The sequence below is a fragment of the Scomber japonicus genome, chromosome 2 (assembly GCF_027409825.1).
Source record: "Scomber japonicus isolate fScoJap1 chromosome 2, fScoJap1.pri, whole genome shotgun sequence".
In the NCBI taxonomy this organism is placed as follows: domain Eukaryota; kingdom Metazoa; phylum Chordata; class Actinopteri; order Scombriformes; family Scombridae; genus Scomber; species Scomber japonicus.
Window position 1 is genome coordinate 15,088,613 of NC_070579.1, and position 24,424 is coordinate 15,113,036.

Below are 24,424 nucleotides of genomic sequence, written 5' to 3' on the forward strand. Positions count from 1 at the left end.
TTTGCCAAGCAGAATAAAGTTGCTTTCAGTTCTTATTGCCAAATCAAATTAGTAATAAGAAAAAATGTTTTGGCATTAAATATTTAACTAAGCATCTGCAGGTCATCTGTTTTTATATCTGTTGCCACTATAATTGGTAGTGGAAACAACTATAAAAGTTACAGCAAAATGGACCTTTGTCTGGATAAAATTATTATCATTATGAGCTTATTATTGTTCCCATTAATATTGTATCAGTAATGTTTCTGTTATTGTCTGATGTTTCAAGCAGTGCTTTCACATTCTCCCTTTATTGGCTGCAGCTCTTCCTGCAAGGGCCTCTTATCATATTGATTTCTAAGATGTTTTTTTTCCCCCTCTGTTAATCGCAGCCCGACAGGAATCGTCCCGTGTCCAGCCACACCCACCACGTTCGGTCACATAAGAACAGCCAATGGTCAGGGGCAACAGAGACGGCGTATCACCTCAATTCAGCCACCTACGGGTCTCCAAGAATGGCTCCGAACATTTCAGGTGAGCACGCTCAAAGTTTTCTTCTACTCTTTCTTTCTTTTTTTTCTTCTCACATGGGCGACTCTGAAACCTCGAGCAAAAAGCTCATCAAAAAGCAGATGTTGTGCCCAATCAATGTTCACTTAGTCTCAGAGATAATTGCCGCCTTGTTGTTCTGGCCCACCACATTAGCATAGGCACTGTAGTGTGGAATTGGAATTAGCCGTACCTGTTCAGACTGAAAAGCAGTTACTGTAGACTTATGGTCTTTATTAAAAGTTAAACAGATGTTGTCTTCTGTGATCTTCTGTCACAGAGAAGTGTAACGCACTGCGGTATAATTTGAGGTTGCTGATGACTCTTAACCTTGTCATGTATTACACTGCATTGTTCAAGAACAGTTAGTTAAGAGGTCTAAGATTCAGGAAATACTTCTTACCATTTTTTTATATATAAATAGCCCCCTAATATCAGTTTCTGCGCTGCTGCATGATGAAGTCATTTCTGTCATTTTCAACTTTAGCTCTAATAATTCCCGATCTCATGGAAAGAAGATGTCATTTAAACATATTAGCCTCGATGGGGTCTCTCTGATTTCCCATATAATGGGTTTTCATGGATTTCATTACCTACGAGAGATTAAGCTAATTATCGTTGAAAAGCTCGGCCGTCCTGTGACATCTGTTTATTTTACATACATAAGTCATCAGGCCGGACCTGCCTGAGTCTACTGTCTTTAATCTGACAGCTCGGTCTACATTCTGAACATTCCCCGGTCCAGTCTAAGCCTGTAGCTCATAGCAGAGGTTAAAGCAACTATAAGAAGCTAGGCTGTGAAGAACAAGTCTTGTGCTGTTGTTGAATGTCACGGTTTGAAGACAAACTGGCACATGCTCATTGAAAAGTCCCATATTACATAATACAACCAACATGCTCATCTGCTTTGATTCCATATGTATATAGCTTTGTTGATTTAAGATCAATAAGATATGAAAAACTGGCACAGCTAATCATCATTATTACTTGCATTAAAGATTTATTATTCATCTAGTAAGTGTCTTTGTAGCTCAAAGAAATCTCAGTAATCTGTGTTCTGGTTGCAGTTGTTTTGAGGGCTGAAGAATTCAGTCTCAGTTGTGTGAAATAAAGTAGGATCTTTTTTTTTTCTCCAGCAGATATTCATTTGCTTGAATGTCTGAAGTATTTTATCAGCAGCGCCTATCATAATGATCAGTTGATGAAGAGTATCTCTTGAGCAACAGAAAGTCAGCCTGAATTTCTTGATTCAACTACCTGCTCTGTGATCACACACTACCTTGTGTCAGCCGTTCCCTGGTTTATTGATAGTCATTTTAAAAAATTAGGAAATCACTTAACTGAAGTTGAGGCAAGCAAGACAGACTGAAGAGGAAATTGGCTCACAAAGCAATTAACTTCAGTTCATCACAGTTATTTCCGTGCTGTCTTAGACAATATTACAACCTCACATGGAACTATCAATAAAAGAACTTAAACTATTAAGGAACTTGAGTCTAAATACGGAGGAAAACACTAACAATTGTTTAAATAGAATAAAACATCCAAATCATATAAATTTCAATATTGAAAAACTGGCAGCTAGTTTTTTTGTTCTCAGGTCTTCTTTATCTCAATGAGACAGCCTGACTAAATAAAGATTGCATTAAAAAAAAAGAATAAATGTGTATTTGTTTGCAGGAGGGATTACTTGTAGTGTAGTGAAAAAAATTTCCATCTCAGAGAGGGAATTGAGAACTGTTTATGAGGCTGTTTGAACAAAAGTACAAATAAATTACAGCAGAAAATTGATGTAACACAGGAGTAGCTGTTGCGTGGTCCTCCCTGTGGTAGGGAGGAGGTCTCCGAACCCCCTGATTACCTCCAGAGCCAGCACCTCTGGCTAATGCTTTTAGCTGCCAAATTACAGGTAGTTTGCTTGTGCCAGATTTTCCATTCAGCACTCTAGTCTGTAATCATTGTTAGACTTCAACGCTGCACAGGATAAAAAACAACTGCGGCGGCTGTAGGGTCCAACATCCAGTGCCTCTCGGCAGCCAGCTTATAAAAGCGAATTATCAAGCAGGAGAAAACAACCTCACAGAGTCCTCATAAGATTGTTGATAGTCTTCTTCCTGATGTTTAAATGTTCCACTTGTGTGTTGGCCGCTAGAAATCAGCAGGTGCCTCAAGCAAATCTGTGCTGCTGCAGAGGGCACGTAGGGAACATTAACGTGTTACAGACAGACGACACAAGGCAGGATTTTTCCAAAGAGCTCCAAAGTACTGTATGTTCAACACACTTGAAAAAAACAAGCTTACATAAGCACACATAGGCCTCTTGTGTGTGATAAACTGGCACAATCAGCTTATAACGCCCCAGTGTTAGGTTTCCAGTTAGCACTGTACCTTACAGCAGCACTGGGTGGTGCAATCCAGATGTAGACGTGTAATGAATAATCTGGTGACGCTGATCAACTGGTGCATTGCCACCTGTGAAACAAGTATTTTTCCACTTCAATTTTGAGAGCCGCTGGAGAGGACATTACCAAGAAGAGCTCAGACTAATGAAATAAACTGTAATAAATGCCAGGAGGATACACCAAACCGTTCTTATAATGTTAAACTGATAACACATGAGAAAAAGTCTCACAGAGCAGCCACAGCTGAAAATATGCTGCTGTATGATTTTGGTAGATAAACACCTCTGTAACTCAGTACTGCATTCAGCTTTTCAAAGTCACCACAGGAACATTTTAGAGTGATATTAGAGAGTATGCAAAACAAATGAAAGTATTTTAAGGTCACTACAAAGTTAATAAACCCAGTACTTACAGGGTTCAGTTTGAAATAGAGCAGCAATGATTAGTCAGTTGTTTGCTTGTTTTGTGTAAAATTTTAGAAAAAAAAAAAAAAATGATTCCAGCTTCTCAAATGTCAATATTTTCTTTTTAGTCCTCTATGACAGTAATCTTTGGGTTGCTTGTTGGGACAAAAGAAGATATTTGAAGACTTTTGGAAACAGTGGTCAACATTTTTCACCATTTATTTGACACTTTATACAACAACAGATAGATTCCTCAAGAAAATATGCAATTGATAATCAACATAATTTGTAGTTGCAGCCTTAGTTTGAAATGAAAAATGAAGTGATGGTGTGAATCTTGCCAGTAAGATGAATATCTAATGATCCAAAAGTTCAAGGAAGTCAGTGTTGAGCTATTTAACATTTATGATATCAGTATATTGCATAGCTGTCAACCCACGGAGCTAATATATAACGTGCAACACCTCTTTGTCCATTGACACCTTCTGCCACTTTGTACTAACTATCAAGTTTATTTAAATAGCGTTGACCAAAGTGTACAAGCTTAAGATACAAGATGAAATAAAAGAACAGTTGTGAGTAAGATAAACTATAAAAACACAAATGATAAGCTAGCTATGTTTGACGCTACCACTTGTCAATTTTGCCCCTTTTTTTTTAAAATAACGTTCTCTGTGCTGTCTGTTCAGAGCTGGACTGGCCCGGAGAAGCTGCTGGCACTGGATGAGTTGATTGACAGCTGTGAGCCCACACAAGTCAAGCATATGATGCAGGTGATCGAGCCGCAGTTTCAGCGCGACTTTATTTCCCTGCTGCCCAAAGAGGTGAGTCCCTGAATCCTCCATCTCTGTTTCACTATTCACAGCTTCCTCGTCCTCCTCCTCCTTTCTTTTTCTTCTTCTTCCTCCTTTTGTGGTTAAAAACTAAGCTTGAATGAACATACCTGACAGAGACAGGGCTTCCTCTCCAGCCCTAATCCTGTCGCACTCTTTCCTCACATCCCTCGTAACAAACAGCAGCTATAGTGGATGTCTTGTTTTTTACTCTACATCACAACTGACAATACAAACAATCTGAAGTGCCACCTAGATAAAAAAAGATCACACAAGGGATTCTTACAAAACTGACTCATTCCACCACATCTGGTGTAGTTGATCAAATACTTTTAACACCTTGTCTGTGTCAGGCAGGTGTTGGGATTACCGTGGGAGAAGGCGGGGGGCAGAGTAGAGAGTGAGGCAATGGCATGCAAGATTTCAAGGTGTTGGCATCACTTGCTCCAAAGCTGCATACACAGCAGCATTGTGTGTGTTCTCAATGGGACATGACCCCTCCTTTCATTTTGTTTTCCCGAGTGCAGTTTCTTATATCTCGTTCCTTCCGACTTCTTTTGACAAACTCATCTCTCCTTTCTGCCAGAGCTGCTGGAAATATATTGCTTGGGGCTGTCAAGTAATTTTAACAGGACAATCCCAGGGGCCGCACTATAGATACAGTTGAAATTGAAACTATGAGCAGATTCTGCAGAGGGTTATGTGTCAGGCTTAAAAAGCAATCACTGACTCTTGGTCCATTCATAAAACTTTTGAAAAATCCTCAGGGCCGGTAATGACTGCTGGCTTAGACAGGCTTTCAGGTAATTGATGCATGTCAGGGTTTGTGATGGGTCTTGTCTGGGGCAAGCGACTCGAAATAAACTTCAACTTACCTGTAACACCTGAAAACCTTCAGGGTCAAATCAAATTTAAATCCTCATGAATGTAAACTTATGACCTTGGTGCTCCTTTTTCGACTATTGTCACTGAAGTCCTGGACTGTGCAAAATCAGATATGAGACAAGGTTCCCAAAATCGTTGAAGAATGAAAAATAGTTCACAATTTACTGTGTAGCAATCCACATCACGGATGTTCAGATCTGCCGTTTGACTCCATCCTGATGTTCATGAAACCACATTTTGATGCTGTCAGTCATTATCCTCTCAGATTATTGTAATGTAATCACAGAACAATATTGGTGCAACGGGTTAAACCTCACCTGATGATAAACTGAACCCATAATCCTTAGCCTTTACATGATGGTGCAGAGCACTCGCTTGGCCACAGCAGTGTTTTTATTCCATCGCTCATGGGTCCAGATTTCAGCTCATTATACCAGGTTTTGGGTCTTTATTTGCAGGCTTTGGCTTAACAAACTGGAGTCCTGGCATTATTATCTACAGTGGGAAGCTCCTTTTGTCTCTTTTTTATTTTTTATTTTTGTCAGGCTCTCAAAAGAAATGTTGATTTGATTCTGTGGTGACGCCATTGTGGAGCCTTGTCAGTTAGATTTGTTTCATTAATAATGTGCACAGAATTGTTTGACAAGTGTCTGTGTGTGTTTTTTTGTTTTTTGCTGTTCCTTTTTTGGTATTCAGTTATTTCAGATGTAGTCCTCTTTCATTAAGTGTTTGTAGTGTCTTACACTCCCACTGCAGCAGATAATGGGTCATCAGTGCGCCTTGTTTTTCCATTTACAACTGTCACATTCTTCGTCCTTGTCTTTCAACAGCTGGCTTTGTATGTGCTGTCATTCCTGGAACCGAAGGACCTCCTCCAAGCAGCGCAGACGTGTCGCTACTGGCGCATCCTGGCAGAAGACAACCTGCTGTGGAGGGAGAAATGCAGGGAAGAGGGTGAGTCTAAAGTCTCTGTAACAGATGCAGAGGGACAAACACGCAGTTACCCAGCGGGATCAGTCTGGAGCTGCTGCTGTGCTTCAAGTTGTGTCTCACCTGTTTTAAAATAAACTTTTAGATAAGAACATCAGCCTGAACATCAGCTAATATCTTTTTTCCAACAGGCATCGATGAGCCTTTGCCCCTTAAGAAGAGAAAAATCGTCAAGCCCGGTTTCACTCACAGCCCCTGGAAGAGTGCCTACATCAGGCAGCACAGAATAGACACTAACTGGAGGAGAGGGGACCTCAAATCACCCAAGGTAGCGTTTTCCTCCTAACTTCAAACTCCTCACTGATCTTATAGATCTCTTTGAGTCAGAGAAAGACGGTTCAATAAGGGTCTAAAGTGTGGAGTTGATGGAAAGTTAGTGATAGGTCAGATCCGTGCTCTGCAGTATTCATGTGGAACGATAATCGAGTGCAGGATGTTCTTATTCCCCTTTAATCTAAAGACTCCATTTGTCTTTTGTCTGTTCAGAAGTTTCCCATGAAGCGTGACTTGCATGCTAGAGCAGATCTTTAACGGACCATGTACACTTCTGAAACAGCCACAGGTCATTTGGGGCCGCCACTGATGTAAATTTGGTTACTGTGCTCTTCATACTACTTTGCATATGCAGTGTGATTTGCCGTTTGCTGAGCTAGCAGTCCTGTGACCCAGTATTAGCCAGTAGAGATTATATACACACACACACAGAGCATACAGCTCTGCCTAAAGAGCTGTGTACACCTGCAGCACTTGATGACATTTTCCTCTTATCTCCTTTTCACTTTGATGTACAAAGCACCAGAGGCTTGTCATTGTCAGCCACGGTTCTTGGCTTTTTGCTTTGTCATTCTAGATCAACCCTTCTATTTCCCCTCTTCCCACACATCCATCTCATTTTATCTCCCTTTATCTTTCCCATCTCAAAGGTGCTGAAAGGTCACGATGACCACGTGATCACCTGCCTCCAGTTTTGTGGCAACCGCATCGTCAGCGGCTCTGACGACAACACGCTTAAAGTCTGGTCGGCTATCACAGGAAAGGTAAAGGTTTATTACTTTTTGGTTTCCTGTTTTCTCCTCCAGCCTTAACAGCCTTGTTTTGTTGTGCATTCTTGATGCTGTCGTTTAGTCAAATCTTAATGGACTGTCGACATGCTGTTCAAGTTTTAAGTGTAATAAACCATGAATTTTTAAGACTTATTGATTTAGGAAGTGAAGGAGAAAGTCATCTAGCCTAATGGTTGTAAAAATGACTCCCTGTGTTCATAGGAAACATGTTGTAAAATAAAGTACACAGGGAAATATTAACAAAAGCTGCCTATCCAACATCTGTTTGTAGCTGCACTGCAGTCGCTAACTTGATGATTAGTGATCAATATCATTCTTTCTGTCGCATAAAAACATCCTGCCGTTCTCAGTCTATTCTTTCCTCTTACCTTTAGCCATTTTGCAGACTTGTTACACAGCACATGTCCTCAAGCAGTGTTAGTATTCATAGCTGGAGCCAGCGAGCCACACAGGCCTTGTGCTGCAGCTTTACACTGTGTATTAAAAAGAAAGGCAGTGGTTGTACTGTGGTATTGGAGAGAGGTTCACAGATTGTTGTAAGTCACTGTGCTTTCATGACATGGTGTTGGACTCCATTTCCAGTAGAGCTTTCACTAATAATCATCTGTAGTTATTGCATATTTCTCCTCAGTTTTACTGTGCAGAGATGAGATAAGGTTGGACCACAGAGTAGCTGTAATCTTTCTAGTCATTCGATACTATATCCTTTTTACAAAAATAAAAACTCATTCAGAGCAAAGCTTTTAGAGAAATTGATATTCTGCTTGATTACACTGCAGAAGTTTCTCTTTTTCTGTGTGACCAGAGAGCTCACTTTTTCATTGCTGCAAAGACTTGCTCTAAAAGATAGTAAAGTTGGCATTCAGCCAAGTGGTGATTACACGCACATCAGTCACAGCATTTGCTGATCTGAACAGATCTCACCAAGGTCACCCAACAGGCATGTAGCACGAATTCGCTTTCCTGCACCCAAAGACTCATATCGGGATGACATGTTGTCGAGTTGCACCTGCAGCGGCTTCATGTTGATGGTGAAAGTCAGAACATCTGTGATGAGTCACACCACCAGCAGGCTCAACTGCTTTTGTGAAACCACCCAGCTTTTCAGACCGACGTCACAGACAAACAGTACGTTGTCCGTGGATTCGACAACGCTAATCTGCTTTAGAATTGTTTGTTTACATTAGTCATGAGGAAGAGATGAGCCTAAATCCTGTTTCTGTTTGGGTGATGTATTCAGAGCACACATCCCCTATGTGGATTTCATCTCTCTGCTTCCTTAGCTCTCGACACCAGAGAGAATCCCTCGCTAGAGAGGAATGGCCAATTAAGCCTAGTCGACCATTTCGGGTGAAGTAGCTGTCGATGCCAGTAAAACCGTGGAGGAAAAATACAATAGGATTACCAGTACCTGCATTTATTTTTCCTCTCCACTGTCAACATTCTTTATAGCCTTTGCCAGAGTGTTTGAGGACTTGATTGCAATGTTTTTCTTCGCTGCGTGCTCGTCACCCATCAGACACAGACTTTGTAAAGTGGCTATCAGCGATCTCTAGGTGTTACACGGATGTGGTGAAAGTCATGCCAATATCCATTCCTCTTCTTCTTTATATTGCAAATATCCAAGACGGTAGTCAAATATCGACTCCATAACCTTCTTTATAAAAGTGACTCGTTTGATCTTGGTGTGTCTTTCACCTCTCACATAAATCCCCAACTTAAGCGAAAACGCAGGTTACTCTTCCACAGGCCAGCCGCTAACATCAGAACTTGGGTCTGACTCACAATTGGATCAATAAGACAAAGCAGCGCAATGATTAGCGTAGATGAGATGATCAGTCTTTTGAAGTCTGATGTCATTAGACAGAAGATGTGTTTGACTCTTCTTTGTTCCGTCGCCCATGCGCTTTGAAATGACGGTATACTTTGATTTTGGGTCGCTTTTCATTCATCAAACAAAGCAGCCGTGCAAATCAGTAATGAGTTTGGTTGGACGATTATAGATTAGAAGGGTAAATAGGCTGGTGCTCTTAGAGATCAGCGGTTACTTTCTGTGATTTTTTACTTCAGAGGAGAGATTTGAAATGCAGCTCCAGCAACCTGTGGAGGATTTAAATTGATAGGATGGAAAAAGAAATCGCCACCATAGACAAATTGTGCCGGAGGTAGGGCAGCATTAACACTTCACTTGTGCCCTCCTTTCTCAGAAACCGTCTGTTCAGCCTCCACAGTTCAGAGCTGTCATAAGGATTTCCCCTGTGATGGGACAGTGTGGAGTGAATCGAGTGGTGTTACATCACTTTGCAGCTTCAAAATGTACTTGTGTTACTCTCCACCCACAGAATCCCCAACGCATCTCTAAATGCTGCAGCAGATATGCTAATAAGATTATAAACAGATGTTTCTATCATAAATTAATTTGCCCAATGTCTTTTTTCTTTTTTTGTCCCAAGATTTTTTTGTGAATCATGAATTTCTGACTTTTTTTGCTTGGGACGCATCCTTACAGCCCCCAGTCTCTGGATTTTTTTTAGGTTACATGGCTTAATTTTGAAAATTAAATATTCATCAAATACATCAAAAACATTATTGAAACTTTGGGCTAGAAAAGTGAAGTGAACTCTTGCTGTGAGGCAATCAGGGAAGTGTTAGATGAGCACATTATATGTAAATGCTTTCCACACCTTCACCTCTGAAAGAACTGGGCTGGTTGATTGCTGCATAGTAATCAGGTAAGAGGATGGGGATTCGATTGTGGTGAAAACATTGTATCAAAGATCGGACAAACAGGATAGTTTGAAATTAAAGTGACACAAGAGCATCTGGTGAAGCTCGCGTGTGCAGCAGAGATTTGCAGACTGGAGGAATTTCCTGCTGATGAAGTCGCAGCTCGGTCAACACCTGAGGGCTCTGTCTCTATCTGACGGACCTTTGTCTTTGTATATGTCCTCTAGCTTGAGTGAAAGATGTCAGTCTTCTGTCCAGGCGCACCAACAGGCGGCACACAACTCATTGCTTCAAAGGTGGATGTCTGGTGCTTAACAGAGCAGCGCGTGTCCTTGGCGGCGCCTGTCAGCAGCAGTCTCAGCTGTCAGGCAGATCTAAGATGGCAGAACTGTGGACTGCCGTCATATGCGGAGAGAGGTGCCCTCTGCCAGATGCTTTAGCTGCATGCGTGGATAATAGGAAAATGTATACTCATGTCATGAAATCAGCAGCAGAAGGAAGGGACGAACATGTTGCCATCCTCATTCTTATCCCATCATGTAAAAATGTTCTCCGCAGCAGATTAATCTCAGTCTTTATTCCACCAGCGTTTTTGTATTTAACACGCTGTGGTCAGTGTTTGCGGTTGCAGGGAAACTCATGCCAAGAGAAGCACTTTCATATCAGGCATTGTGGTGGCTCAGTTGGCAAAAGAAAACAGAAAATAAAGGAAGAGGCAGCAGCGAAAATTTTACCTTTGCCAAGATCATTACTTTGTATATCAGAACCTCAGAGTACATTATCACACAGTACAGTACAGCACTGTTCCGAACAAAGCCAAACAGGAAAACTGTCCTAATGTTCAAATTTTGAGGGTGTCTCATCATTTATGTGGCACATATCACATTGTTGATGATATTACTTTGTAGAAATAGTTGCACCTACATTTGAGGTGAGCTAAATAGACGCCTGTCAGTAAGGGAGAAACACATACAAGTTCTTATAACATTCAGTGATATCTGAAATCTGTCTTTCCTGTCTGTCTTTATTGTTAAATGTTTAAAGGTGATGTATCATGCATGTTATCAGGTCTATACTCATATTCTGGGCCTCTACTGGAATATCTTTGTATTATTTACAATTCAATATTATACTATTTAGTTTATACTGGCTTCTTATTCAGCTTTACAGTCCAGCTCTGTCTGAAACAACCTGTTGTAGCTCCTGTATCTTAATAGCTATACTAGTCAGGAATTTCCTAAAAAAGAAAATCCCTCTCAATCTTCACTTATGACCCACAAGAAGTGTATGGCGGTGTATTTGTCTGCAGAGACCCTGCACTCTGGCTGCATTTTTTTCCCCCTGTTATTTTGCTTTTGGGCATCAACCTTTGGGCAGTGGTTGTGTAGCCGCCACTCAATAACAGCACGCAGGGTGTGAGGTCAAGACTCGAGGTTACATCGCTGTCTATATCTATGTCCTCTGCTTCGCTCTGCTCTCTGTCTCTGTGTCATGGATTTATAAAGAGCTACAGGTCTGTGTGTCTGCTTGACTGAGGGCAGAGCAGAGCTACACACACACAGAACAGAGAAGTCACAGCAGACAGGATGAAACTCTACATTCACACAAAAAATCATCAATTCCAGCAGGATTGTGCAGAATTACCATGAAACAATCAGAAAATATGGTTTTATTTATCTGATTCACAGCTGTTGTGATTGTTTAGCTTTTGGAAGCTGCCCCTCAGTAAAAGCTACATGACTTTTTCGTGTTCTTCACTCGAAAATGGAGCCCGAGTCCGATTCAAAATATGCGGGCAGACAATGTGAACAATCTGTGGAACAAAAGCAACAGAACGGACAGCTGTTTGTGGGCATGTGCAAACAATCTGACATCAGTTTGAGGGGAAAGCAGAGAGGAAGTTCAGAGCAGACTGAAGCCGGGCCTTTGACTTGTTTTAGAGTTTTAGAACTTTGACTATGTTTAACATTTGCATCCAACATCATAAAAAGTATATTAATGCCAGAACATCACAAAAAAGCATGTTGTGCACTTAAAGTAAAGCAAAAAAATAGCAAAACCATAAAAAATAACCGAATAAAGAACTGTAGGCTGCTTCATGCAGTGAGTCTAAAATAATCTGGTGGTTTGACTTGAAGTTGTTTAATTTTTGAAAAGCTTTAGATTCAGCCACCTTTACTCAGTTGACCCTTATTTTCTAATATATCCTGCTAATGTCAAGAGAGGTAGCCTTTTCTTATACAGAGGGAAATCTACTGCAATATAATCTTTGATGTGAAATTACAGTGACATAAGAGCTCTGTGGCTGCTATACTGGATACTCCCCCCTTTTTTTTGATTTTAATTAAAACGGAAATATAAAGCAAATGTAAATCATTGTATTAAACCATCGTGTTCAAAAAAGGTCCTTCACAGGTTCATTAAAGAATGCTAATCTCCTCTCACTCTCAGGGACTGTTATTTTACGCCTGTTGTTATTTTACATTTGTTTCACAGGCAGATAAAGAAGCCTAAGCCCTTCATTTCAGATATTCTCTCTTCCCACGCAGTGTTTGAGTAGGCTCTAATCACACACAGCGATTCTTGTTCTTGGAATGTCAACCGCTGGCTTCGATTCACTAGAAAAATGTTGCATCCTTAAGAGGATGAATACAAAGAAACTGCAGGCCTGTAGTTTAGTAACGAGTATTTATCATATAATGTGGAGTCAGAATATCTTGAATTATCCTGATGATATTCCACAAATTAAGCATGTTTGTGACGTTTTCTTAATGTATAATTAACAGAAGTCAAAGCTGCTGTATCCGTCTGTTCACCTCTGTATAAAAACAAGAGAGACTTTTAACACTATTGAGGTTGATTGTAAGGTCTTGCCACATTGGCCCCCACTTAATGAAATGGGTCTCTTTATCACAGGACAGAGAGGAGGAAGGCAGTCTGCAGCGTCATCTTCCTCTTTCACTCACTGCAATAAAACCTCTTGCCCTGCACCGCCATTTACTCCTTAGCGGCTTATCAGCTGCAGTCAGGAGGTCACATGTTGTACACTTCAGCGACACGCTCCACTCTGAACCTGACATAACCACTTCCACAGTCGGCTCGTCTCTCCTCCCCAGAGAACTCGAATTTAATGCATTTGGGATAATTAAATCGAGGGGACAAATGAGACAAACTGTGGAGACGCAAATTCAATTGATCAGAAAGATTTCCATAACTGCTGTAATCAATAGCTAATCTACCATTCCTAATGAGGACGAATGGCCACCGTTCTTTATTGAGGACAGTTGTCAACCCTTTCTGCAAAGAGAATGAATGGTCGTCTTTTCCAACAGATAAGTAAAAGCAATTATAAAAGTCTGGAGAGAGCTCAGAGAAAGATTTTGTCCCAGTACACCAGCAGGTTTGGAATGACTGAGTTAAACTTTCCTCTGAAAGGTCAAAGAAATTTCATTTGTCTTTTTTTTTCCTCTGAAGGCACTAGGTCATTTAGGCAAAAAAAAAATCCCAAATGTAAATTTTATATGCGAGTTCTTAAACTCAATTTGGATATGTATGAATGAAATCACCCTGAACGTCTTTGAAACACTTTTTTTCCCACATTGTCCAAAACCTGCTGTAGCGGTGAAGAATGTTACTGATCAAGACTCTTCTTCTTCTTTTATGGTCTTTGCAGTGTCTGCGGACGTTGGTGGGCCACACAGGCGGCGTATGGTCATCCCAGATGCGGGACAACATAATTATCAGCGGCTCCACTGATCGCACACTCAAGGTCTGGAACGCAGAGACAGGAGAATGTATCCACACCCTCTATGGGCATACCTCAACAGTGCGCTGCATGCACCTACATGAGAAAAGGTATGGAGCAATCACATCACTGAACCTTATTATTTAGCCTGTTGGAAGACTGCATTGAGTGTTTGTTGCCCAGCAGTGATTCTGACACGATGTTTAAGAAGTCAATAAATCTAGAGCTGAAATAATTAGTGGATTGACAGCAAATTAGTCAGCTACCATAACGATGAAAGATTAATCATTTAAGTCATTTTTCAAGCAAAATACCAAATATTCTGACCTTCTGCTGAGCTGATTGGAAACAGCAAGTCAGACTCTATGAAATCAGTCTACCAACAACTCTAAAAGTCAGCAAATAACACATATATCTGATTTGTTTAAATTGTACAAAATCTGAAATGCAATAACAGTCTTCTCATTTAAAATAGAAAGCAAATAAGCACAAAGCTAAAATGTTGAACTATTCCTTTAGCGTTCCACATACTCTGTTTTTATTAGACTCACAACAGCCGACTTAACAGTGATCCTACCAAGCAAAAAGAGCATCAGTGCAGCACTGTAAGAGGACAGTATCTCTGTTGAAATGAGCACATGATCTCATAGTGATTAAACAGAGCCTGTGAGCCGTCTTAAGTGAACTGCTGCTCACTCATTCACTCAGTATTACACACCGGAGACTCAAAGTGCTCTTTTCGCCTTAGGGCCCACCAAGGTTTTGTGTAGCATTTGATTACTCACTCAGCGGAAACACTGAGCTGCAGGCAGGCGTGAATAACATGTTGGCGATTTCCATCTCTGCAGCGCCGTGAGGCATTTTATAAATAAAGAGTATGTACTGTGTATAACTTCAGCTTGTTTTTTTTACTGAATACCCTCTGAAAGAGATAACTTTATAATTTTAAAGAATGTCTATCCCAGTCTTTATTGAAGTGTCTGGTGGAAATTCAGTAGGTAATGTCAGTCAGTGACCTTTTTATTCAGTGTGTTTAAACTTTACAGAATATCCTTGGTTAAAACTTGTTACAGTAATAATGCTTTAAAAAAAATCTTGAGTAAGCATTCTTCCCTAAAGGGAGTTTCCTTTACATAACCCATAATGTCTCTTTTCTTTTCCATTTTGGGAGGAGACACCGCTCGGGGGGCCGAAAGCGTAGTTAAAGAGGTGTTTGTGTACATTCAAGTATGAACATGAGTTTGACACTGTAGGTTACACGTTGTCAGAGGAGCAGAAAGGAAACGTTCATACCTGCCTCGTTATTCTGTCAGTGCAGCTGCCACAGGATGAATGAAGTGTTGTGCAGACTGTTGAATATAATCTCTGAGTGGGGATAACTTGAGGGAGATGCTCCTGTGGGAAAGTGCCGCTCACCATAAAGACTCAAAAACACTTTGTATCGCACACATCCAGCTCTGACTGCCTCTTAAAACTTGATGTTGTTCTATAAATACCTGACTTGCTGTCTTTCTGTGTGTCTGATCCTCTCTCAGGGTGGTCAGTGGTTCTCGCGACGCCACGCTGCGTGTCTGGGACATTGAGACGGGTCAGTGTTTACACGTCCTCATGGGCCACGTGGCGGCCGTGCGCTGCGTCCAGTACGACGGGCGGCGGGTGGTCAGCGGTGCCTACGACTTCATGGTCAAAGTGTGGGACCCCGAGACGGAGACCTGCCTCCACACGCTGCAGGGCCACACCAACAGAGTTTACTCGTTACAGGTGAGCTGCGTCAGACACACATTATCCTGCGTTTAGTAAGGAACACCAGCAGGTTCCTACAAGATTTAATTTAAAGGGAAATTCCAGTATTTTTTGGTCTTATTTGGCTAGTTGGCAAGTTGCCCTCAAAGTAGATTCTTGATGCATGTAGCTACAATAGCCAAAGCAGGGGATTACTGTGTCTTTACCTCCAGTAAGACTCAGCTTTTGGAATGATTTATGTAAAGCTGATGTTTATTCTGAAAGCTTTAGGAGGCTCACTCTGATAACATCGTGTATTGTTGGTGTCATGTTTTCCAAATCTGTACAGCGGAGGTGACAATTGCAAAGTTTGACCCATTTTCAGAATGGTCACATTTATGAGATTAAAAATAGCAATATTTCTGTTAATACAGTGGATCTGTAGTGCATATTGTAGCATTACACTTACATAAACGGTGTTATGTAAACAATTAAGTTTCTCAACTCAGATCACTGTCAAAATGTGTTCAGAAACTTTATCCTTTTGACTTGAAACCTCCTTAGGCTCAAACAGTCCCCTGTCAATGTCACACACAAAAAGCATCAAAGACTTCAAAGTTAATCTGAATGCACTAATATTTTTCTAAAGTGTTCTTGTTTTACTGTCCTTTTTTTTTTTTTAATGAACCTTCCCAGATATGCGTGCGTGGGGTTTTTTTTGTTCGCTGTGTGAAAACATGAACTCCTGTGTGTCCTCTAAGACGCCCTCTCACCCACTCAGTGTGATGACAGTGCACTTTGGCTGGTGCCATCACCCTCAGAGAGGAGGCTGTTTGCTGCACTGATAGATTGTTTTTTGTACCCCGCTGCATCGTTAGGCTTTTAAGGTGTTGGTGCTCTACTATTAGACGAGGGAGCAGAAAGAAAAGCTTTCACGGATCAATAAAATTCATTCATTTCAATGAGCTTAATCTTAAGTTTGGTAATAGAAACAAAATACGCTCTGTGGTAGTTTTTAATACTGTCGGCTGTTTTTTTTTCTTAGACCAGTGTCAGATATCCTTGTTTTTATTTGAATTTTAATCATATTTAGTCAACATCATCTTGTTTTTTTAAGTCATCTTTTAGTTGACTGAAAATCTGGGCACTTTAGCCTTATCTTAGTTAATAAAGACTGACATTTTTTAGCCATCAGAGTACATTGAACATTTTAGTCAATCTAGTCTAGCCCAAACCAACCATTTTTTATTTTAGTTACCACCAAGATGTTGACATATCTCACTTTCTTTGTGGTGAGCTTCAAGTTTGTGGTTTTCCTACCAGCTATTTTATGGCCACATTGCATTTCTTTTCTTCTCAGCCTCATTGTAACAAAAAATGGGTCCAAATATCAGATTTTTTCTTTCAGCCAAGCACTGTTGTTGCTTTTAGTAATACTGTAAAAAAAATGATGTACTCCTCACTATGCTCATTGTGCTGGTTCAGTCCTGATAGCATCTGATGAAAAAGCTGTTAGGATTGTAATTTAGAAAAAAACAAAAATAAACAGAGATTTTGCTGAAGTTTTTATTTTCTGAAACTCTCTTCAATCTCTTTCGTCAACAATACTGCATGTTGATATAGGCAGTGAGTATTTAATGATGGAAGTCATGGAAAAAAGGTTGTTGATGAACATATTTTATAGTCATAGTTTTTGACATTAACACTGCTGCATAGATGTTTAATGCTGTCATCTGAACAAGTTAAGGTGACAGTTGTTGTTCTTTGCTCAGCCACTTTAATATACAGTATATTTCATCAACCCTCCTTTGATCTGAAACTGAATGTTATCACAGTTAAAAATGTTCCCATGGACTAAACCTAAACTCTTGATCCTCTCTTTCTTCAGTTTGATGGGATCCACGTAGTGAGCGGCTCATTGGACACGTCTATAAGGGTCTGGGACGTGGAGACGGGCAACTGCATCCACACGCTAACAGGGCATCAGTCCCTCACCAGCGGCATGGAGCTCAAAGACAACATCCTGGTCTCAGGCAACGCAGACTCCACTGTCAAGATCTGGGACATCAAGACGGGCCAGTGCCTGCAAACACTGCAAGGTGAGTCTGACAGGATGTGACATCAGCTGTGTGCAACATCTGGTCTTTACAGGATTCAGTTGGATTAGGGTTGAAAATAACAAGTCACAGTGTAGTAGTTTGAGTTTATTTGCATTCAGCTGGTGCAGAACCATCCAGCTGTACATGAAACTGAAAAAAATATAGTATAGTACATTAAATATGTAGCTGTACGCGTAGAAACATAGCAACACCAGCTTTGATCAACAACAAAAGGCACACGAGATGGGACTTTGCTCGGTACCAACAGTCCAATTAAAAACCCGAACTTAATGACCTGTGTGTGTGTGTGTGTGCGTGTGTCTGTGTGTGTGAGTACGTAGCAGACACCTTGTAGGCCTGCTGATAGAGATTACTGTCTCATTTCCTTTGTGTCTGTTTGAATTGTTCGAACTCCATTAGCAGCACCGGTTGCCTCACAGGAAGTTGGAAATCCTTTGCTGAATAACACCAGCGCCCCACCCCTAAATGCCCTCATTAGCAAACTACAACCGCATATGCTGGTCCTACAAACACAGAACACACACACATACACACACACACCAAACAAAAGGATGCCCCAGTGAGAGCCTTTAAGAGAGAGAGCGAGAGAGAGAGAAAGAGAGAAAGGGATAAGACCCCAGGGGAGGATGTTTGTCTATTCTGTGAAGAGGGGGTGACTACAGTGAAGAGACAAGGGCCGGGGAACTTTGTAGGTCATATAATTAGGTCAGCGGACAATATCCACTATTCATTAGCGTGCTTTGATAAGACAATAGGCTGACAACAAGGCCGTCACTGTCAGCTGAGGACCTCGGAGGATAGGTAATGATGGAGCACGCTGCTTTGTTGTGGTAATGGCATGAAGAGGCAGGAATGTTGGGGGTGGGTGCGGAGCAGAATTGTGTAGTCTGGTAAATAACGAAGTCTTTGAACTAACCAGAATCAGAAATGGAAAAAAAAAAAAGATGTGGAAAGCTTGTCGACGCTGAGGTTTCAACAAATTTTCTCTGCAAATGGATTTGTGAAAGCGGAAAGAAAATTAAATGTGTCTGAATGAGGGGAAGAAAAAAAAACTGCTATAGCAACCGCAGCAAAGCAGTTCATTTGGCAGCTCTTGATTCTGTGCTTGTTTGTGTTTTTATGTCACCCTAATTGATTTAATGAAGATATCATTTGCAAGCCGTGAGGGGAAATCTTGAGTCACGGCACACATACAGTCACAAATAAAGTCACCTCGACGAAGGCAGTAACAGTCGCCATCTTCGCTCCGAGTGTGGCCTCCTGCCAGCTGCCAGCACACAAACACACCAGTTGTAGGTGTAGCTGAGCTGCTTATAGCCTCCATGACAGTGACAGGCCCGGGCCCTGGCATCTCACTGCAGCCCCGCTGTAAAGCCAGCCGACAGCAGGAAGACCCGACTAGACTGTCAAAACAGCTTCAGGAAGAAAAGAGCTCAGCTTCCTCTCGTGTCACAGGCTTGAGGAGGGTTTTGTTTGTTGTAGCTGTTGCCTCTACGCCACCACTCTCTCTTTCATTTACACCACTTGTTTACCCACTTTATTAATCTGAACTATTAGTTAATTAGACCGATAACAAAAAAGTAGCAGATTTTTTGAGATGCAGCTGTTTGGCACATAACATATCATCAACTCAGCGTCATCACATGTTTTTGTAATTTGCAGCCTCATGTTGTATGTTTGACACAGAGGTGCAAATGGAGTCTTACAAAACTCTCAGAAATCGAGGCCCGTGTCCAAAATAGCAACAAACTTTCTGTTTTAGTTTAAAACAATGACTTCATCACGTCGAAGTTTCATTCGCTTGCTATTCTTCTACCAACACCAAATTCTGATCTCCCTCCCAGTCCTAATTTTGATTCTGCTGGCAAACTGCACTGCTTACTATGTAAATAAATGCAGCCTCAAGGTTTGTGTTTGAGAAGATAGCTGAGCAGTACAAACATTTTCCACAGCAGGGAATTTTTCAGGGACAGGAACTATTAACCTTTGTGACAAAATGGTTCCTGGAAACAAGGAGCCTCAGGAACTAAAAGTTTGTGGTGGTTGTTTGCATTTTCACCATAGCTAAAAAAAAACAAAACACCAAAGTTTAATATAGGAGTCACATTAGACTGATTGATTAGGACACCAGGGACTTTTTATGGCAGAGGAGCTTAATTTAGACCATGGTTCATTTCCTAAAACAGTACCTGAAAAAGTTCCTACTATGTAAATGTGCTTGGAAGCTTGTTCTCTGATTTCTTGACTTCCCTCTAACCCATCTGTGTCTGTTTCTTTGTGTCCAGGTCCCCACAAGCACCAGAGCGCCGTCACGTGCCTGCAATTCAACAAGAACTTTGTCATCACCAGCTCGGACGATGGCACGGTCAAACTGTGGGACCTGAAGACGGGCGAGTTTATCCGTAACCTGGTGACTCTGGAGAGCGGTGGCAGTGGCGGTGTCGTGTGGCGCATCCGAGCCTCCAACACCAAGCTGGTGTGTGCGGTCGGTAGCCGCAACGGCACAGAGGAGACCAAGCTGCTGGTGCTGGACTTTGACGTGGACATGAAGTGAGAGGGGATGCAGAGGGGAAGCATGAAGACAGCAAACCATGGAGAGGAAGGAAAAGAGGGGGGAGCGAGAAGAGGCACCTAGAAACCAGAGGGCCAAAGCCCAGAACTCTTCACCCAAACTCGCAAATCTACAACCACCACCACCACCAGTGGGCTGTCCTGTCCTCTGCCATTACCTTCCCCGTCCCCTTTTGGGCAAATGTTACTGACAAAGCCACAGACCCTCACATGTGTTCAGCCCCGGCTTTTGACCCCCCCCTACCACCAGTACGAGGTGGAGTCGGAGGGGATCGGGCTGGAAACGGGGCAGGGAAGGGGGGGCACGGCCAATCTGTCCCTTGATTGGCTGGGAGAAAGAAGAGAAAAGAGAGAAAGGAAGGAACAACTGATGCTGACTGAACTCTTCTGAAGTGACTCTCCACCCTTTCGGTTTGGGGGCGGCTTCGCACAGAGACTTTGTTTCACTCAAGCCGGACAGACTTTGAGATGTACAGAGATATATTATTTTTTAAAAGACCCCCCACAACCCCCTCCCATCAGTGCGCGCCCGCATACACACACACATACACTCAAGTGGCCAACCCGGAAAGTGGTAAATGTTGACCTTTAGGATACGATTGAGGAGTGGGAGACATTTTAGAGATGAATTTCCACACACACACACACACACACACACACACACACACACACACACAGACACACACTCACACACACAGTTACACCTGAAGAGCTGCTTGATGTAGAGGAGAGAAAGCGATTGGCTTCCAAACGTGAAGGGTTCAGCCTGTAATCAGGCTCGTTTCTTGTCACTCCATTTCCGTTCTTAATGTTCTCCACTCGGTTCCTGTAGTTTCAGTTCTTTACAATATCGCACACAAACACAACTGTGAATTTCAATACCATTTTGGTTTATCATATGAAAAGGGGTTTCTCTTTTGTTGTTGTTTTGTTTTTTTTCTTTCCTTGACGTTGCCAACAGCAACAAATCCCAGTATTAGAACCCACTCTGTTTAGGTTTGCTGTCATTATGTCACAAGTTTGTTTTTCTTTTTTTTTGTCTTTTTATTTGAGTTGTTTGTTCTTCCTTTCTGTTTTCTACATACATGGGTTTGGGGCTCCGTCTCCACATAGACGTCAATGCTGTCCAGAATTTTTCAGTCTTGCTGGGGTGGTTTCCTTGATGCCAGTGCTGTGAGGAGAGGAAGTAAAGTTTCTTAACTCTAAGCGCTGTGGAATATTGCCCCTGCTCCCCCTCCAGCCCCTTCCCCTTTAGTGTTTTCCCCCAGTGGCCAAACTCTATTTATGCTGCTAGATGAATGGGGGGGAAGAAAAGAGATGGAACTTTTACTTGCTGTGACGTTTTAGTCCCAGGCGAAATTCCAAATTGAACTCTATATGTTTGGACTTTAAGACACAGAGTAAAACAAACGATGACAAAAGATAACATCCAACATTTTTTTGTTTTATTTTATCTGTTTTTTGCCACTGAAACTTGAGCCAAACGTGCCTCTACGAGGCTGAGAGGAGGGAGCGTGTCCGACAGATACTGACGGGATTGCCTGCAGAGAGGAAACAAGGGGATGTACACTGTTGGCGTGCGTGTGTGTGCGTGCATGAGTGCGTGTGTTAGCGTGTTAATGGGCAACTTGTAAACACATTCCTTGGGACAACGCTCTTTCAGCCTGTCCTTTGGGGAAATGTACAAATGCTGTGTGGACTGGCAAAGTTTAAAAAAAAAAAAAAAAAAAAACCTAGCAGATGTATCGATTTTAACACGTGAATGAAAGAACTGTCCGTATCCGTGTGTGATTGTTGTTCCATTCAAAGATGTCTGAAGCAACAGAGGAGACCATCACAAGCATCAACTGACAGGTAGAGCTGCCAGGAGTCTTAGTGTTACATGTGTTGCAGTTTAAAATCACCGGTGCGGCTGCTCTGCGGTGGCGGCAGCCTCACGGATTGTCAGTGGGGAAAAATAAAAACAAAAAGGCAACAAAGGTGAACAGAAACATTGTAGCCAAACGAAAAATCGTCTCAATCTCCAAGAGTCACAACTCAAGCTGAACTGTGAAAGTGGTATAACACTGTATATTAAAAAAGAAAAAAAAGCAAACAATCTTGCTCTATCTCCTCGTTGTTTTCTCCATCTGTTTAATTTATGATCTGGTTTGAGAAATCAGATTTGTTGCAGGTGTTTTATTTTTTCAGTTCATGTAAACTGCCTGGCAAAAAAGAAAACAGACAGAAAAAACCTTAAAGGGATTGTGTATTTGTTTGATTCACTTAGAATTTTATTTTCTTATAACTTAAGTGCAATAAAATGTGGGTTTTTCTTTTTTCATTTCAAGCATATCAGTTGTCTGTTTTTGTTACCTGTGTGAAGGCATCTTATATGTTCAATAAAGCTAATTATTTGGTTATGTACATCCACGAGGGAATAATTTTAACATTTATCACAGTGCAGGTTTTCAAGGGCAAATTTATCCTATCGAGCCATTTTACAATGGAGCCAAAATCTCTTGGTGTAAGGTTAGATTCTGCATATTGAACAGGTACGTCTCCCCTTTAGTGGTAATACGACTGACTCTAGTTTGAGCAGAGGCCGGTGATTTAATGCACCTTACAGATCCTTAAAGTTTTAAATATACTCTTACTATAGATTGTAAAGTCAAGTTTATTTAAACTGCCAAATAGAGTAGAATAAGTCAGGCTTTAAAGGCCCATGACATAAATGGTTCACCTACAATCTAAGTCCTGTGTCTTGCAATATTTTGCAGGATAATAATATTCATTTGTCAAGTTAAAACCAAACATTTTAGCATCTAAAAGGTGAGGCTTACTGTCTATTTTATAACATATATTGAATATCTTTGAGTTCTGGGCTATTAAATGGACAAAACAAGAAGTTAAAAGGTGTCAACATGGCCTCTGAGAACTTGTGATCTGCTAATGTCACAATCTTTACAGTTTTCAGACATTAAATGGGTTAAATGATAAGTTATTATAAAATAAGTGTTAGTGGCAGCCCTAAATTTGCTGCCGTGGGTCAAAAAAGAAGCAATTATTAAAGTGTTAGATATTTTCCCTTTAATTATTGTGGAAAAATCAATCCTGTGATAGTCACATATATACCTAGGTTCATATTAAAGTATATATATACAAATCTTTAATAACGCATAAGAAGATTATGCAGCCTCGATAAAAGTATAAATTGACTGATTTTTAGTTGTCAATTGTGCTTTTCTCTTGGCTGATAAAGTTTACATGTGATGCCCCAAAAACTATGACTGAAAGTAGCCTGAAGAGGAAGCCAAGAGATTTAGTCACATTAAGAATCATGTTTTTCAATCTCTGTTTATCAAGAAGTGTAATTTTATTGGAAGAGGTTAATCTGACCTGTAAAAAAACATGTCCACGGGATGTTTTTACTGTTTAGTCCCTCATTTAATACTTAATTTATGCGATTTCTAGCCTCACTGTAGCCAGAACAGAAGAACATGTTGCTGTTTTTCTGCTTTCAGCTGGAACCAAAGCAGTACAAAGACGACTAGGGAACAATTTGAATGTGACCCTCTGTTTTTTGGGGTTTTTTTGTCGGTCAGTGTCAATTATATCCGGACCGTTATCTGTCATGAGCCCATACAGCACACTGTAGCAGCATTAACAAGAGTCTATACTGCGCTGCGGATTCCCTCCCGCCTGTTGCCTAGCGATGGCTCGTCTCTGGCCCGGCCACACAGCTCAGTGTGCACTCGCAGAATAAACGGTATTGTGAGGAAGCAGTGAGGGCTGTACATCCTCACATGAATGGACGTGTGGGGGAGTTTCCACTTGGTTGGCAAGGTTACTCTGTGCGCCTGTTTGTTCCCAGGCTCCACTCGTGTGTTGTGTAAGCAGCAGCTCTGCTCGACTGGCTGGTCGTGGACGATATTAATAGACTTTTGTTTGGTGGGAACACAATATTTGTTCGTAAATGTGTTTCTAGTTTCATGCGCAGACACAAAATGCTCCAACAAATTTACAGCTGAAACAATGACAAACTATTGACTGCAGTAGATTCATCGTTTGAGTCAATTTTCCAGAAAACAAGCCAAATATTTTCTGGTTCCAGCTTCTCCAATGTGATAATTTACTGCTTTTCTCAGTTATATATCATTTTACATTTGATATCTGTTCGTTTTTTAACACTTGGTTGCACAAAATAAGACATCTGAAGATGTTACCTTGAGCTCTACCTTAGACAAGATGATTAAAAGAGAAAACACTGGTGGAAGAAGGACTCAGATCCTTTATTCATGTAACAGCATCAATACCAAAATGTAAAAGTCTTCCATTTACAAGTGAAATTCTCACATTTCAAGTAAAAGTGCAGGAATAATATCAGCTAAATGTATAAAAGTACTCATTTTGGAGATAAATGCAGCCTATTACTCACCAAAATGATATGTTTT

At 41.1% G+C, this 24,424-nt stretch overlaps 1 protein-coding gene across 3 annotated transcripts in view; it reads left to right on the forward strand.

Moving 5' to 3' along the window:
• fbxw7 (F-box and WD repeat domain containing 7) overlaps positions 1–21,698 on the forward strand; it is a 93,172-nt gene extending 71,474 nt beyond the window's left edge. For all 3 annotated transcript variants that reach the window (XM_053330835.1, XM_053330843.1, XM_053330850.1), the window contains 9 exons: positions 372–513; positions 4,024–4,158; positions 5,883–6,006; positions 6,174–6,310; positions 6,966–7,079; positions 13,507–13,688; positions 15,114–15,339; positions 17,189–17,399; positions 19,706–21,698. In XM_053330835.1, coding sequence (XP_053186810.1) covers positions 372–513; positions 4,024–4,158; positions 5,883–6,006; positions 6,174–6,310; positions 6,966–7,079; positions 13,507–13,688; positions 15,114–15,339; positions 17,189–17,399; positions 19,706–19,974 — 1,540 coding nt within the window. In that variant the 3' untranslated portion in view covers positions 19,975–21,698. The remainder of the gene's footprint in view (positions 1–371; positions 514–4,023; positions 4,159–5,882; positions 6,007–6,173; positions 6,311–6,965; positions 7,080–13,506; positions 13,689–15,113; positions 15,340–17,188; positions 17,400–19,705) is intronic.
• Positions 21,699–24,424: the final 2,726 nt, after the last annotated feature.